Raw genomic sequence first — 16,626 nt, 5'->3', positions numbered from 1 at the left:
TGAGAAAGCGCATCCAGGAGGTCTCCTTAGATTGTGTTCTCTTAGTGAGGAGACCCTTAACAAGACTCCTCTCCCCATTCTTATCAGACACGCAGATTCTCAAAGATAGCCCAGTCCTGGAACATGAAGCGGTTCCCAACCTTTTCTATGCCCCACACCCCTAGGAAATGTTTGATTAAAGTTCACCCCCCCTACAAAAGGAATATCACATTTGAAGATGAAGAAGTCTAATTTCTAATGCGGGTGAACAAACTGAATTCTAAAAAATAAGCTTTTAACTCAGTGCATAAAATTGTCACGCTGCCTGAAATTCCATCTCACACCCCCGGAAGGTGTGAGCACCCCAAGTTGGGAACCCCTGTTTTACAGGGACAAGCAGCAACTTTAATGGCACCCAGAAGCCAACGGGCACTCAGTGCAGCTCCCATAGTAGAAATGCTATATTAGTGAACCATAATTACTTGGCCACTATATGCTGCCCCAGTTGAAACTTCCAGATGACCTTCAAGGGCAGCTCCGTGTAGAGCAAGTTGCAGTTGTCCAGCCTCACAGTGACAAAGACAGGTATAACTGTGCATAATGCCTCTTGCTCCAGGATAGCCATAACAGGTACCCAAAATGCATTGTCAGCCTGGTCCTTTTCTGAGGATGAAGATGTCCAGCTGGGTCCAGATGTGTATTTTCCATTGCTTCTATATTAAAACTATTCCGAGTTCTTGAAGCATCGCCTCCCCCATGCAGCACTTAAATTAGCAATGCTCTTTCCATTAAAACTCCAGAAATGCTCATCACTCCCAGCAAAATCCTATTTCTTTCTTGCTTAGTAGTAAAAGCTCATTTAGCTGAAACCCAATTTCTTCCTGCAACTGTTATTTTAATTAACTGTTTATTCTTTACCCTCTTTTAAGCAACAGCATTTATCACATTAATTAGATCATTTCTATTCACATATATGGTAACATCACTCTTTGGGTATTCCTTAATCAAACTTGCTTCTATTTCCTAATGATGCCACTTTTGTATTTCCAACTGAGCACAGAAAAGCATGCTGCTGAAATATAATTTCCAAGATCCCCCTGGAAGTTGAAGTTCAGCAACATCTGAAAGCCATAGAGGCCTGCAGTAGAGCATCTATCCATTCAACATTTACATTTTCATTTAAATGATTGTATTGCACAATGATCATCCAAGAAATTAAATGAAAAATAGAGATATGCCTGCGAAAAGGAATGATTTAAAGTGGAAAGACTCCACAATAGCAACTGTCCACCCGCCCGCCCATCCATCCGTCTGTCCGTCCATATTGTGAGAAATTGAAATGGCAGTTTCACAAATAGAAAATACTCAGGATTCTTGGGGATTGATGGAATATAGATATTTGATTCTAACAAAGCCTGATTGAAAGAGCACAGCATACAGTTCAACCCTATACATATTTACAAAGAAATACATTCTGCTATTCTGATGCTCAGACGGATGGATGGACGGACGGACAGACGGATGGTCAAACAGACAGACGGATGGACAAATGGATGGATGGACGAATGGACGGACAGACGGACGGACAGATGGATAGACGGACAGACGCCTGTCTGTCCACCTGTCCATCCATCCGTCTGTCCGTCCGTCTGAGCATCAGAATAGCAGAACGTATTTCTTTGTAAATATGTATAGGGTTGAACTGTATGGGGTGTTGTTTCAATGAGGCTTCGTTAGAATCAAATATCTACATTCCATCAATCCCCAAGAATCTTGAGTATTTTCTATTTGTGAAACTGCCGTTTCAATTTCTCACAGTACGCTATATGTCAGATCTTTAAAAATGTGCAAAGGGATACATAGTTTGAAAGTTCAAAGGACAGATTTGGTAGAAGAGAACTTTTGTCCATATTTAAGGGCATTTTCTAGATGCTTCAGCAAACTAATGCTTCTGGCTGACATACTTTTAAAAAGTTGAAGTTTTCAGCAGCAAATAAATATTTTGGGCCAATGCACTATAGCTGAAGATACTGTCTGATCTGCCCCCTCCCACAGACTCTGTTTTTCAAAATATAATTTTATTTAAAAAATTTAAAAGGAAGAGAAAAACGAATACAAACTAATATAAAGTAAGAAAAAGAAAGAAATCAGAAAGAAAGCTAGAAGTGCAAGAAAGAAAAAAAAGTAAAAGAAAAATAGAAAAGAAAAAAAGAGAGAGACAAAGAAGTAGCTTCCGATCTTCTTTACAGCAATTATAAGTACAATGATAAATTTACCTCCTACTCTATGGCTACAACAGAACTCTCTTCTTTCTATAATCTATCCTGTCTAACCATCGAAACCATAAATCATAAGTTCATTTTTTCCCGTTTCACGCAAAAGGGGTTTCCAGTCAGCAATAAACTTTCATAATGTCTTTTCTCTGATCCAAGAAGTCAGTTTAGCCATCTCAGCTCCCTCCCAGAGACTCTGCTGGGTGAAGAAACTGAGGTCAACAAGGACAGAAAAACAAGGGGCCAATGTTTCCAGAAGAGAGCCAGTGCTGCTCTTTAAGCAGAGCTGTGAAAGAAGGCTCTTATCTCCAAATGCAATGTAAAGGGACAGATATCGCCAGCTTTTCCTCGTGGTTTGCTTTGGAAAAGGAAAAAACAACAGCAGCAGGGTGATTTCCTCCAATGTGTGTGCTTTATTAAATTGTTTCGGAAGCGGAGCTCTGCCTTTTCAAAGGAAAGGGAAAGATTTCGTTGTATTTGAGTTTTAAAACACGCGCCTGCACACATGTACACATGGTGCAGTAAACTGAGTTAGTGAGTTGACAAGCGGTACAGAGAACGTCAGCCAGTCAGCAAGCTATACTCTCTTTCAGGATCCATTCCATCCCCCCTTCCCTCAGGTCTGTTTATCTGTCTGTCTGTCTGCCTGTCTGTCATCTGTCTCCATCCATCCATCCATCCATCCATCCATCCATCCAACCATCCATCCATCCATCCATCCATCCATCCATCCATCCATCCATCCATCCATCCATCCACCTACCCGCCCACCCACCCACCCACCTATGTACCAACCTATCTATCTACCTACCCATCCATCTATTTACCTACCTACCTACCTACCTACCCAGCTGCCCACCCAGCCAGCCAGCCAGCCACCCATCCATGCATCCATCGAATTGTGTATGTGCCATTAGTAACCAAGTGCTGTAGAATGGAGTACCTTTATTCAGAAAGATACCCAATCGTGCTCTCTTCCTGGAAACACCATTCCACTACTTCTAGTTCAACAGTCAATCTTCTCCTTTCCCCGGTTAGAGTTGGTTGGGAAATGGGATCATTTAGCAGCTCATCTCAAAAGAGGTCTCCACCCCCAAATTATATTCTTCATTTCTGAAAAGTTAGGAATTGCCCCAGGTCTGTTACATAATTCCTTTGGTATATGGACAGTGCCATTTGGCTACATAAAAGTTCATCGGGTTTGTAAGTAAAATGTAGGATGTCCCAGGGTAGAGGAGTTCTCCTACGGCAGGAATATGTTAAGTTAGTGACCTCTCTATCTACTGAGGTATGAGATGCTTCCCGGCTCACTTCCTGTTATAGAAATTCTGGCAGCTGTGGAGTGGCAGTCCAGCGAAGGACTTATTCTGGGTTGTTTCTCTGAGAATTAGACATCTGGCTTTTTTGATATACCAGAGAAGAACGTGCTATGTGGCTTTCTGATAAACCGTGTTGCTGAGTCATGGATGGGAGGTCTTTACAGAGATCCCCCTCTTGCTTGTAGCAGGTTACTCTGCACCTCGCCACAACTTCTGGCTTAGCCTCCTGAAAGAAGAGAGGAAAAGCAAAACCACTTCCAACCGATGGGCTTTGAGCCACGCAGGGCCACCATCTCTCCTAGACAGGCCCTGCCCTGAAAAATTCCCCACTGCGTTGGTGGTGAAGGCTGGTGGTAAACAGACGGTGGTGGAAGAAAGTTCTCAGCAACAGTTGGTGGCCAGCTAAAGAGAGGATGGCAAGTTGGCTTCGTAATCCCCTAAAGGAACCAGAGATTGAACTGTTTGTAAAGGTCAGTTCCTATTCATTGCAAGGGTAGGACTGTGGGGCAGATGTCAGGGGCCTTGTTCAGCAGAATGAGGAGGTTGTGGGGCAGAATATCACCGGACTGGCAGACCACAACAGGAAATCATAAACGTAATGTCCATGACTGTGGGTGGCTAAGACCTTTAAGTCTAGAGTCTAAAATTATGTAACTATACTACTATGTTGATGGATTAAATTAAGGTTTCTGGGCATTTGTTTTCTAATGAGCTTTATTTCGCCAATTGTTTGATTAAGTGCTTGGATGTGGCCATCAAAAACCCTGCTTAAGAACGTGGGCCTCTTGTTTAGAGCTGAACAAATGTTCAAGTTGCTGATCAAAACCCTTCTTTGGACATCAACAGATGTTGGGTGAAGACCCCTAGAGATCTCACTGGAATTGATTCTTACTACTTCAGAAAGGTAGAAGTAGCATGGGTGAGATGAGGAGGTAGGATGGAAAGTCCTGTGAGATCTAGCCAGAGCTCACACTTTATACTGAACAGTGTTCCTGCACTACTGTGTCACTGTAGTCATCTTGAACGCTGACACAAGAACTTGAACTGAGTTAGAATTCACAAGCAAACTGAACACTATCCTCTTACAGAGGGGGAAAAACAGAGGTGGGGTTTTCTTTCTCCGCATGTTAACCGACTCACAGGACAACTGTGCCTGAGTTAGTGATTAACAAGAAGTAATTCTCTCTCTAATGTTCATTTGTTATTCTTCCTTTTCCTTTCTCCCTCCCCAAACAACTATGTGCAAATACCATACCCCATGCACTAGTACGGTTCTGATGAAATGAATTCATATCCATAAAAACGGATGCAACCATAAATGTGGTGGTATTTCAATAATGTTGGGCGGGGTACTTAGAAAAGATCCCATCCTTTCTCTTATTTTTAAAGACATATTCATTCTTTCTATAGCTGTGGCTATAATACAATTCACCTTTCACCTTATTGATGACTTCGGTTGTCTTGGACTAGAACTACCTTCAACTCCAGCCTCTTCCTTTTTTTCTAGATCAGAGTTTTGGGCAGGGAGTGACTGTATTTGTAAGTAGCAATGGCAAATTTCTGTTAATCAAAAACTGCACTGAAATATATATGCAGTTTTCTGTAGTGGCAGGGACAGACCTTCCTAGCTTGGTCTCAACAAATCTAAAGAGCAACCAGTTCAGAAAATTGATGCAGTTTCTCAACCTTGGCAACTTGAAGATGGGTGGACTTCAACTCCCAGAATTCCCTAGCCAGCATGGCTGGCTGGGGAATTCTGGGAGTTGAAGTCCACCCATCTTCAAGTTGCCATGGTTGAGAAACACTGCACTAGACCATACTGTTTTGGCTTGGCATTTTGTGTGAACCCAAACTATGGCTTGTAAACCAGGTGTTATGCTTTCACATGTTTGAACATTGAGTTGAATGTGATTGATTAAAAAAAAAAGATCATTCAGCAAACAAAGGCCTCATGCAACGGGTGAACTATCTATGGTTCCTCATTTGTGCAATAGCCTTGATTCTCTTTCATTTTCTGCAATTTTGCACTCAGCTCTAGCTGGTGGACCAATTTGCAATTCTGCAACAAAAACAGTAAACTTGAACCCTTCCTGTATTTAAGCGGCTAACACTATAAACTAGGACATTATTCAGGGAGAGAATCTCTCTTTTTCCTTAAAACAGGCATCTATTACTTAGGGAAGAGGAAGGGAAATAAGCAAACTTGTGAGAAGCCATGTCGTATTTTCAGAGTTTAAGAGGATATTCATGGAAAATTCTGATTAGCTAAGCTACCGCTTCCTTATAAAGATTTAATCAAAAGGAATAGAAAGGAAAAAGAATGAAGAAAGTCTCCAATGACTCTTAGGGAAAACATTCGTGTATTTCCTTCCCCACCTTTCCTTCTGGGGTTCCCCCCCCCACCCGCCCTCCTTTGCTGTAAGCCAACACCACCAACACGCTGTGTTACGTCCAACTGGGAGGACTGCCTGTGCTCAGCAATCCTTTATCTCATTTCCTGAACAACTCACAATCACAGACCTTTCTTCACATCTTTGTGAAGATGAAGATGGCTACAATAGGCTGGCAAGCCACATTGGGAGTTTTCGGTATTGCTTTCACCCCTGATCCAGCCCGCACCTAAGGAAACGGAAACAGTGTGCTATTTGCTTTGAAAACAACACAAAACAATCATGTTTGCTTCCAGCTAGGAAAGATCTTTTCGGGCACTAGGGGTTGGCCTGAAACAGGACTGGCCCAACCCTCTGAAGGAGAGGCAATGCAGGAGCAAGAGAGGAGTGAGAAGTCCCTAATCCAGATCTCACCTTCAAGGGTACAACTGGGTCATTTCAGACCCAGATTTCATGTACTCCTGAGTGAGTCTTTTTATGGCTGTGTGGAGTGCTTCCATTGTGAAGGACACAACCATCATTTCTCCTCTTCCATTGATCTTCACCATTCCAAGCTTCACAATCTTCTGGTGCTGTGGGGTTATTTGGAGGGCTGGGAATTGTTGGGTGGAGGGACCGTCACACAGTAGCTGCCCTGTTTGGAGTGGGGAGGGCTTCCTGATTCATAAAACGGCTGCCATCATGGGTGTGACTATCACAAAGCAACTACTTATGGATCAGGAAACTGGTGGGGTTGCCTCTTGCTATTTTTTTCTAATACCTAAGATGGTCCCTGCTCCCACAGTTGATCTGATTTCTGTTTCTGGGAAGGTGGGTGGATTCTCAGGACCAGGGTTTGTTTGTTTTTTTACAGGGCCCAAGGTATTTCTGGGAACAGAAATGATGCTGGAGAACGATGCTCTGTTCTGCAGTGAGCCAACTCCCATCTACCAGTGTGACTCCATTAGCTCCGAAATCCTTCAGCCTACCCTGTGTGCTAGAAAATAGTTGCCAGCATGAAGCTTCAGTCCCTTCCACATTGCCATAATTTTTGCTCCCAAACCTCAGAAGTAGGTTCAAGTCAGCCCATGGATGTTCTTACTGCTACCATCCCTGAAACGCAGCAACAAATATGTAGAAAATATAGAGCAGTGTTTCTCAAACTTGGTGACTTTAAGCTGCGTGGACTTCAACTCCCAGAATTCCCCAGCCAGCACGACTGGCTGGGGAATTCTGGGAGTTGAAGTCCACGCAGCTTAAAGCTGCCAAGGTTGAGAAACACTGATAAAGAAAATGGCCTTAAAGGAGAGAGAGAAGATCCATTATCAAGGCAACAAACAGCTAAACATGGCTTAAACCCATATGAAGAAAGAGATTTAGAAAAATGCCCAAGACAGGTGCCTCCTTAATGAAGATAAAAGAGGGAGGAGGGGAAGCACATTCAGACTGGCCAGATTCTGTTACTTTAGCCATTCTAATAAAAGTAGTTTTAGACCTACGTGATGTCTGTTTCTTGATCTGGTCTACCTAGAGGGGCTGACAGAATGACCAAGGAAGTGTGCAATATGGGGTCCCACTGGTACTTTAATTCCCATCTGGGTTTTGTTTTGTCATTGTGGAGAAAATATGGAACTCAGGATTGAATTGTTGGGTTCTTGATGTTCTTTGAGCTTGTTCCTCTTCCTCCATTGCTAGGTTAGGTAACATCATCTGTAGGATGCTCTCAAGGCACAGCAGGGAATGAAGATGAGTTTGCTTGGTTTTTTTGCCCTTTTTAAAGAAAACGCCACCTCTCCATCAAGTTAATTAAGGCTGGTTGGACAAGTGGTCATGTATAAACGACAGCAAACTCTACTCCCCCATGCATTGATGATGTTACCTAGCCTAGTGAAGAAACGTCTGCAGGAAGGTTTGGGGTTTTTCGGTGTTTCAAACATCCAAGCATTCTCAACAGAAGAGGGAGCTGCAGTGTCCTCCAGGTGTCATTCCTCTGCTGAGTTCATTAAAACAGAAAAGAAATGCTAGCCTGAAATTGCAGGGGCTTAACCTCTGCGTGGAGAGGGGAGACCCAGCATCTGGAAAGCTAGACAATCCTCACCCATTGTACTTGCTTATCAGGGGTGAAAGTGTCACCCCAAACAAATATATTGCTTTCTTACTTTGCATTGTTTCTATGGCAGGCTGGCTTGGATGGGGAGAATATTGGAAACTGCCCCTTCTGTCAAAGCCTCTTTATGGTGTTATGGCTGAAAGGTGTCAGATTTAATGTCACAACTGTGGATATGACAAGGTAAGAGGAACGGAGAAGACATTTCATGCATTTGCCTTCAATTGTGAACGGAACTAATGTCTCATACTCAAACCGATCTACAATCTGAAAATGGCTTATTATTTGCGATGTGCCCTTTTACGAAACCCTGCAAGATATGCTAAGAAAAAGTCTGCACAAAGATGCCCATGTTTGTAAAAAGATGGATAAAAAATGCAGTATGTCTGGGAAATACAGACACAGTTGTAGATGTATTTGTACAAGTGTGCACCAAAACATAGGCAAACCTAGTACAAACTGGCTATTTTTCAAGATTGACGATTGAGATCTTTATCCACCCTTTGCAGGTGGATCTCTACATATTCTTAGGAGTTAAACCACAAAAGAGGAAGGATGATCTAGCGAAAAAAAGAAGGCATGTGAGGTGGGGGGATAAAATCAAGGCCAGGAGCATCGTGATTTTTTTTTCTTCCTCTCTGTTGTAATTACTGTTTAGGAAACCTGATGAGCTGAAGGATTTGGCCCCAGGCATCAATCCTCCATTCTTAGTGTTCAACAAGGAGCTGAAAACGGATTTTCTGAAGATTGAGGACTTTCTGGAGCAGACACTCTTGCCACCTAAGTATTTTCATTCCCAATCTCCAGTGTGCATTCAATTTCTTACTCCCTGCTACAGATTTCTTTGAAAAGGTCACCCCTTCCCTGTCTCTATCACCCTACTTCAGATGTGCATTACTGGGAAGCAGACACTGTTGTGAAGAAAAGGCCCTTTTGGGTTTTTCATGTTCAAAGTTAGGTTCCAAGCAAGGCTAAATCTAAATAAAGCCAGGCACATTCAAAGCCCTGGAGAGAGGTCTGCTTTGCTCAGAGGAGATGACGTTTAAGCTCTGCCTGAAAACTCGGCCATCTGAACTCTGCTTACATGGAAGGACCAAAAAGATGAAGATGCATATTGCAGAGATGACCTCTGGCAGAGAGGCTGCGATCTGATAGCCCTCGATGAGAGAGGGACAGCTTGTAAGAGCCATCTGTTTCCCACCAGGATCAGGGAGGAAATGTGGTGGCCAGAGAGATTAAAAACAATAAGAGGAAGTTGAATATCAGACAGAGGATGAATGGAAGGGCTAGGAAGAAGAGAAAGATGGGTGAGCTTTCTTGCAGGGAAGCAAAGATGCCACAGGAAAGGTCACAATGGTGGCTACATGGATAGCTCTGTGTTTCTTTGTAGGGCCGCAGAGGCAGAGATGTCCAGAAAAGTCCCCTCCCCTCCCCCCCCCTTTTTTTTAAGGATTGAAAACTAGTCACTGAGCCAAAAGAAACAGCTCCAAAGGTTCGGAGGGAGGCCAAGATGCGCTCATTGTTGGCAAGCACGGTCTGAATTGTCTGACTGCAGCTGCAGTAAACAGGAGGCTCTTTAAAGGACAAGAGCGCCAAAGGAGAGCCTTCCTTGCAATCTATCACATGGGGGGGGGGGTGTTTGTGTGTGTGAGAGAGAGATAGCAAGACAGTAAAGGTGGCAGAAAACTCACTAAACTATATAATCCTCTGATATTTGGCACATTCCATGGGGTCAAGGGTGCAGGCTTATAGAAAGGGTGCAGGGAGAAGATTTGTTTCATAGGACAAATTCAGGCATGAAATCTTAGCATGCTCAGAGAAAAGCAACAGGTGTCAGGACCTGGAAAGACTTAGATGGCAGGAAGGTGTAAGGCATCTTACCTTTTTGGGTTGCACTGAACCATCTTAAGGTGATTCATGTCATCAGACATAGACAGTTTCTGAATTGTAAGCTGTTTTCTGGCTTCCTGCTATTCACTGAATGCAACTTGGTGGTTCACACAATTTGTGGAGGGGAAGGAGTAAGCTTACAACATTGTATGAATGCAGCCACAAGCTCTTAAACCATCAGTCAAATCATATTGTATGAATGCAACCTTCACGTCTGATCGTCTCAGGGTCATACTTCGGCTAGCTGTATTCACACATCGCACAGCCATCAAAGCAGTGTTTCTCAACCTTAGCAGCTTTAAGATATGTGGATTTCTTCAGAAAACACCATTGCCATCATTATCCTAGCTAAGCATCTACCTTTTGGGCAGGCACTATCATCTCTCCTTCATATCCCCTATGATAAAACTGCCATAGATTATACCAGGAGAATCACGTTCTTTTTTAATGCTCCAAATCTCAGTTCCATTGCAGAAACTCACCAGAAAGGCACTAAAAGGTCCATAAGGAAAGTAGATGGCATGGTAACATTGCTCTCTAGCGGTCAAAAATGTTAATTGCGTGTATTTACCTATTTGTCTCTTTTTTGCTTAGCTGGAACACTGAACACTTGAACCTTGTTCCCATCTCCTTCGTTCTTCTACTGTTACTGTTGGCCTCCAGGTGCCAATTTTCTGCCCAGGTGCAGAGGGAGACCTGCACCTTTAATAATCCCCAGAGCTGATAAGGAGATTTCTGATGCCATTCGCCATCCAAGCTACAGTGGCTGAAATGCCTTTTTTTGGCACAGCTTAAAACTAGACAGTCCTGCTCTTTTTGTATTAAGCCAGTGTTGTCCAAACTTGGCCACTTTAAGATGAGTGGACTTCAACTCCCAGAATTCCCCAGCCAGCCATTCTGGGAGTTGAAGTCCACTCATCTTAAAGTGGCCAAGTTTGGACAACACTGTATTAAGCATTCAGTTTTTTCCCTGCTAAGTATCTCTGGATGTCGCCCTGACCCCTTCCAGGAGCTGTTTTTTTTTTAATTTGCTAGGCTCTATCCCCTTAAATTGAATATTTCTATGGTCCTAGGTGCGTGAACAGCTACAGAATTCCTCTCTTTGACCCTACAGTTTTGTGGGATCCCACAGTTCCCATCTCCCTGCTCCCTGGTCATGGTGATTTGGCCTTATGATAATTGTAGTCCAATCACATCCATGGACTCATGGTTGGGAAATGCTGTCTTAGAATAAATTGCTTCTGACAAGAGTTAGGAGTTCTCTTATTTTGTTATGGTAGAGAAGGACATTCTTATTTCTTACCTCTCTGGGGCTCTGGATATTCAGGTTTTTGATCCCAGTTGCATCATCATAACGCTCTCTGTTTTAAAACCCTGTCTCACTGCTCACTGAGACAATTCTTTCCAAATGAGTGATTTTAAAGCAAACATGTTGTGTTCTGCATTGGAGTGGTAGAAAACCTATCTAAATTAACCTTGCATTTCTTGTTAAGGTACCCACAGCTCACTCCCAAAAACAAGGAGTCCATGGATGTGGGCAGAGACATTTTTGCCAAGTTCTCTGCATACATCAAGAACCCTCATAAAGAAGCAAATAAAAGTAAGTAGGGGGGAACATATACATGTTTTTCTCATGCAGGCATTTTTTAAAAAAAAGATATCTTCCAAATGTCTTTGCCTGTTTTGCTAATCCACTAGAGGTGAACAAATGGTTCATTGGTTTCCATGTCATCTTCTTGGGCTTCAGATTTGGAAAAAGCTTTGCTGAAAGAGTTCCAACGCTTGGATGATTACTTAAGAACCCCTCTGCCAGAAGAAATTGACCAAAATTGTGCAGAAGACATTCTGGTTTCTGAGCGGAGGTTCTTGGATGGAAACTGGATGACCTTAGCAGACTGCAACCTGCTTCCAAAACTCAACATCATCAAGGTGAATGTTTCTTGGTCTTTGATGGCCCTCATTCCACTTTCTCAGATGAGTTACAGCCCAAGTTCCATCTTCCTTTCTCATCCACAATTGTGGTGAATGCAGTCTCCCCCATCTTTATTTTAATGTTTGGCAGTTGCCTTTTTGAAAGAAATGGACAAATGAAAAACATATATCCAGAATGGTATAACTTTAAGCTTTATTATCAACTTTATGTGTTAAACTTCAAAAATATGTTGGAAGTGATCTGCTCATTTTCTCACTGGCATCTTTCTCTTCATGGGTTCTTCCCCACTTTCTAGATTGCTGCAAAGAAGTATCGCAACTTTGAGATCCCCTTGGAGATGACGGCACTGTGGCGCTATCTGCACAATGCTTATGCCCGGAATGAATTCAGCCACACTTGTCCAGCTGATGAGGAGATCGAGCGCACCTATGCCAGCGTGGCTAAGAAGATGAGCTAAAGACCAGGTTCTGGAAGTTGGTGCCTGCAAATGTCTGCCAGGGAGTTGGGTGTGCAATACTGACCCCAAACTGGACACTCTTAACATACTAGTCCTTAAAAAAAAATCCTTTGTATTTTTTAGGGGGAGAATCATTCTACTCAGCTTCTTCTGCCAAATCTTTCGCCCATGAGTTGACTGTATATATTGGATTCTTCTTTGGTGTTTCTTCTTCCGCCTGCACCCCTTTTCATGGAGCAAAAGTAGCTAAATTTGATCCCCCAACATGGTGAGTCCTAGGCTCTGTCCAGCCAGCAACACACAAGAGATGCCAGGGCAACAAGGCAGTTCTTCAACACTTCCGATACTAAGAAATATTGGCTGATAAAACACTGCCCTATTGAGGAACATTAGGTGCCTCTGTGCCTGGGAACGGTATTTTTCCCACCCAGACTTCTAGGTTGGGGGCTGTGAATAGCCTGAGCACCATCCTTGTTTTTGCCGCTCTTGAACACCAAAGGTGCCCTCTCTGGTTGACGAGAAGAAGCTCTGAAAAACGTCTGCACGTGATGCACTTGGAACACTGAGGGTTGAGCAGACCCTGCCCTGTTGAGGACCCTTGTCCTTCTCCTGGCCAGGGCTGAAGCAAGCAGTGGGTGAGGCTATAGTCCAAAAGGGTTGGGCAAGCTAGTCTCTCCTCCCTTGGTCTTCCTGCCCTTTCTTGTTCTCTTTCTGATCAGCAGCATGCAGCTACTGTAGAGAAGACTCAGAAAGTTCTTTTTGCAGATCTGAATGAATTGCTTGCAGAAAGCTCTTAAAATCAGGGCAAGGGCTGCCTCGCACCCTAGGGCTGTAAGTTCCCCACCTCTGCCTGAACCCTTTTCAAGGGTTGGCTTGTGTTAATCTCCCAGCCCTTCTCTGCTCTTAGGAGGAAGAGCTGGTAAAAGTAAATAGAAAGCAGCTGTGGTGGAACCAGCCCTCCTTAGCTCTTAGGTGGGTGTGGTTTGCCTGCTTTAACTTGTGAGAATGTATTGGTAGGGCAGGTTTGTAGGCTTCCGAAAAGGAAATCAAGAGCTGAGAAGGAAGGCAGGAAGGAAGGAAACTGCCAAGCGGGAGATCTCAGACTCGGCGCTGCTGAAAGTCACGGCAGGTTGAAACCGCCCGAGATCAAGCCCACCTGGCCCGAGGCATCCTCGCTTCACAAATGCAAACTCGAGGCTCACTGGCTTTGCTCAGCAATGCAGAGTGAAGCCAAAGGGCTCAGAGAAGCTACTGCAGTTGGGCGAAATGCTCTTTTTCAAGACCAGAGCAGGGAGCCTTTAGTCTGGGGAGACTATCCTGAAGGATTTGGGGGGAGAAGGAACAAGGGCCCCAATAGGTGAGATGGTGGTGCAGAGGGGGCTGAGGAGTGACTCTTTTTATAAAAAAAAATTGGGTGTTCATTTCTTCTTTCTCCTTTCAACTGCATTAAATCTATTCTAGGGCTTGTATGAGAAAGTGGGCCCATTTTGCCCCTGATTTTCCGCAGTCGTGCCCGTGAAATCCAGAGATGTGGATGGAGGCGATGCTGGGGGAACACTGTAAAAGAAAAAGGATCCAGGGTCATTGGAACTTGGGATTAGCAAATAGCCCACCCTCATTTTAAATACCAGTAGTCCTTATTTAGTGACCACAATTGGGACCAGCAATTTGGTTGTTAAGTGAAGAGGTTGTTACCCGAAACCATGACTGTGCATATGATCTGACTTCAGCTTTCTTTTGCTTCATAGACCGGCAAAGGTCATAAATGTGAGGGCTGGTCATAAAGTTACTTTTTCATCATTGTCGTAACTGAGAACAGTCACTAAAAGAGGCAGTCACTAAATGAGGACTGTCTGTAATAGGGGACAGTGACATGTGTAAGAAGGATACCCTGAGCTGGAGGTGGAAGCAGATCTATGTATCCCTGGGGTGACTGACAGCAATACTCCCATTAATCTGGTCTGTACATTATCCTAAACGAGTGTTTCTCAACCGTGACCGCTTGAAGATGTGCGAATTTCAACTCTCAACTCCAAATTCTGGGAGTTGAAGTCCACACATTTTCAAGTGGCCAAGGTTGAGAAACACTGTCCTAAACCATCATAGGGTATGTTTGTTTTTATCTTAGCATAATATGCAAATCCTGTGGTTTATTTAACAAGCTAGTTTTTGCTTGCCTGGTTGGGACTTTAGAGACTGTTACAACCCTGTTTACCATTTTGCAACAACGATGTCCCGGCTCCTTGGTGTCAAGGCTGTACCTTGCGGCCTCTCTCGGGGGACAAGCGTCTTGCAAGTTGAAGTTGTCCAGCATACAAATAGGTAACATAACAAGATACTGTACATGAATAATAAAAGCAGAGATAGAAGTATTCATAAATTGAGGGAAATTGGGAAATTGAGTATGACTGAAGAGCAAATGCCTTGGAAAGACCTAATCATTTTTCTGAGTTTCTTATGTGAGAGATGCATTAGGAGTCACAAAACACTACGTCACAATATCTATAAGAGCTTTTCAACTTCCTCTGCAGCAAAGAAAGGAAAATCCTGGGCTTTAAAAAAAAAGAAAATAGATGTGTCTGTTTACTTTGTATTACTGTAATGATAATAAACTTTATTTTATATACAACCTGCACTGCTCACTTGGATGTTGTATATGGCAGGTACTAATATGTAAAAGAAACACACAGGCTCCAAGTGTTTCTTCCATCAAAGAAAAACTCAGCTAAAATGGTCTAGCTGGTTCTCTAGGTCTTAAGCGCATACCTTGTATGCAAACGATGCAGGGATCCAACATAAAACACCTTCCAGAAATAATGGAACTCTTTTGAGGCTCGGTGTCATAAAGATTGCTTGGTTATTTGATGCAAATGGGGTTTGATAAATCCCAAACCAAAATAAGGCTAAAACTCAGCCTTGTCCCCACTTCATTCTGAATAGGTCTCATCTAAAAAAAAAAACTCAGGCTAACATATTTAAAATGACCTCACCCCAATATTTACAAAACTGGAAGAGCAGGAAGGAGAAAAGACTAGCATTCTCCTCCCAGTTTGTTGAGCTTCATAAATCTGTCAGGAGGGCTGCTGAACTTTGTTTTTCTCACAATCCAAAATTAAATCCTGTCTCATGCTGTTCATGAGAACAAAGCTTTAGCCTGTGGTTCCAAGCATGTTCATTAAAATCGAATGGGTATGCTTCCAAGAGGAGAGCCATGTTAAGCTACGGTAGCCACAAATCAGAAGGAGTCCAGTAGCAGCTTTTCAGATGAATAAATTTTGTTGAAAGATAAGCTTTCATGAGTGACAGCTCCCTTCATCAGATGCAGAGGATCTATAAGCTTCATCAGATGCATGGAGCTTCTGCATCTGATGAAGTGAGCTGTAGGTCACAAAAATGTATGCCTTTTAATAAAATCTGTTCTGAAAAGGTGCTACCTTCTGATTTCTGGGCAAGATTGGGTTCTTGATTTCAGTGGGAACATGCTTAAGATATCTGCCACCTCTTTTTTACAAGATGGACTACAGCAGTACCTGTTTTACAAATTGCTCTCCAGCAGAAGGCCATCACAGAGATCAGAAGTATTTTATTTACAACGCAGTGCAAAGTGTTTAATCATGACCAACATAACATGTTTGTCTAAGTGAAGTGATGAGTGGCTGTAAAAGTGAAAACCCACATCCTGAGCAGGCTTGATCTGGAGATGTTCTCTTGGAGAGAATTCGGGGTGGGGATGCAGCTTGCGCAGATGTGGAATAACCGTTTCCCAGCTTCAGTTGGTGACGCAATACTTCCAGAAACAAGCTGAAAAAGAAAAAGAAGAAAAAAACAATTAATGGCAAGGAACAGTCTGTGTTTTTCGTCCTTTGGAAGGCTTCTTCCGGTCTGATGCTATTAGAATTGCACCACTATGAGCTCTCCTTGATGCTAGCTAGCTTCCACTCTGGCAGGTTGGGAATTAGGGGGACTGGAGTCCACACATCTGGATGGTATTAGATTAGAGGAAGCTCTCCTATGGGGAGATGTAACTCAAAGCAATCAACATCCCTAAATTTCCCCCGATCTCACCCTCATCCATGTGTGAAATGTGTTTCCCATGCAGTCACCTCCTTCCACCAAAATTGCTAACTGTGGGCAAAAAGTTGTCCATTCAGCAGGGTCCATGTCAAGCTACAATGACATCAGGATGATAATACATGCATCATGATGTCATTGGGCAAATGGTGCAATTATGTAATGCAGCCATGACATCTGATCCACGTATATCAGTCCCATCTTTTGCATGTTGATGGCATGATGTAC

At 43.2% G+C, this 16,626-nt stretch overlaps 1 protein-coding gene across 1 annotated transcript; it reads left to right on the top strand.

The window, feature by feature from the left end:
- Positions 1-3,570: 3,570 nt before the first annotated feature.
- CLIC2 (CLIC family member 2) lies at positions 3,571-14,956 on the top strand. Its single transcript, XM_007422650.3, has 6 exons — positions 3,571-4,041; positions 8,121-8,230; positions 8,706-8,831; positions 11,431-11,537; positions 11,685-11,866; positions 12,166-14,956. Exons 1-6 carry the CDS (start codon positions 3,985-3,987, stop codon positions 12,325-12,327), a joined length of 744 nt encoding a protein of 247 aa, XP_007422712.1. The 5' UTR covers positions 3,571-3,984; the 3' UTR covers positions 12,328-14,956.
- Positions 14,957-16,626: the final 1,670 nt, after the last annotated feature.

This window comes from Python bivittatus, unplaced genomic scaffold (assembly GCF_059951505.1).
Source record: "Python bivittatus isolate LINGU-HERP-01145 unplaced genomic scaffold, Pbiv_v1 ctg000670_np1212, whole genome shotgun sequence".
Lineage (NCBI taxonomy): Eukaryota > Metazoa > Chordata > Lepidosauria > Squamata > Pythonidae > Python > Python bivittatus.
The sequence above is the reverse complement of the archived record's forward strand: the minus strand, read 5'-3'. Positions and strand labels throughout refer to the sequence as shown.

Coding starts and splice junctions, on each gene's coding strand:
- CLIC2 (XM_007422650.3), top strand. CDS start 3,985: ATGGCAAGTTGGCTTCGTAATCCCCTAAAGGAACCAGAGATTGAACTG. Junction 4,042..8,120: donor AGATTGAACTGTTTGTAAAG/GTCAGTTCCTAT, acceptor TTTCTATGGCAG/GCTGGCTTGGATGGGGAGAA. Junction 8,832..11,430: donor CAGACACTCTTGCCACCTAA/GTATTTTCATTC, acceptor TTTCTTGTTAAG/GTACCCACAGCTCACTCCCA.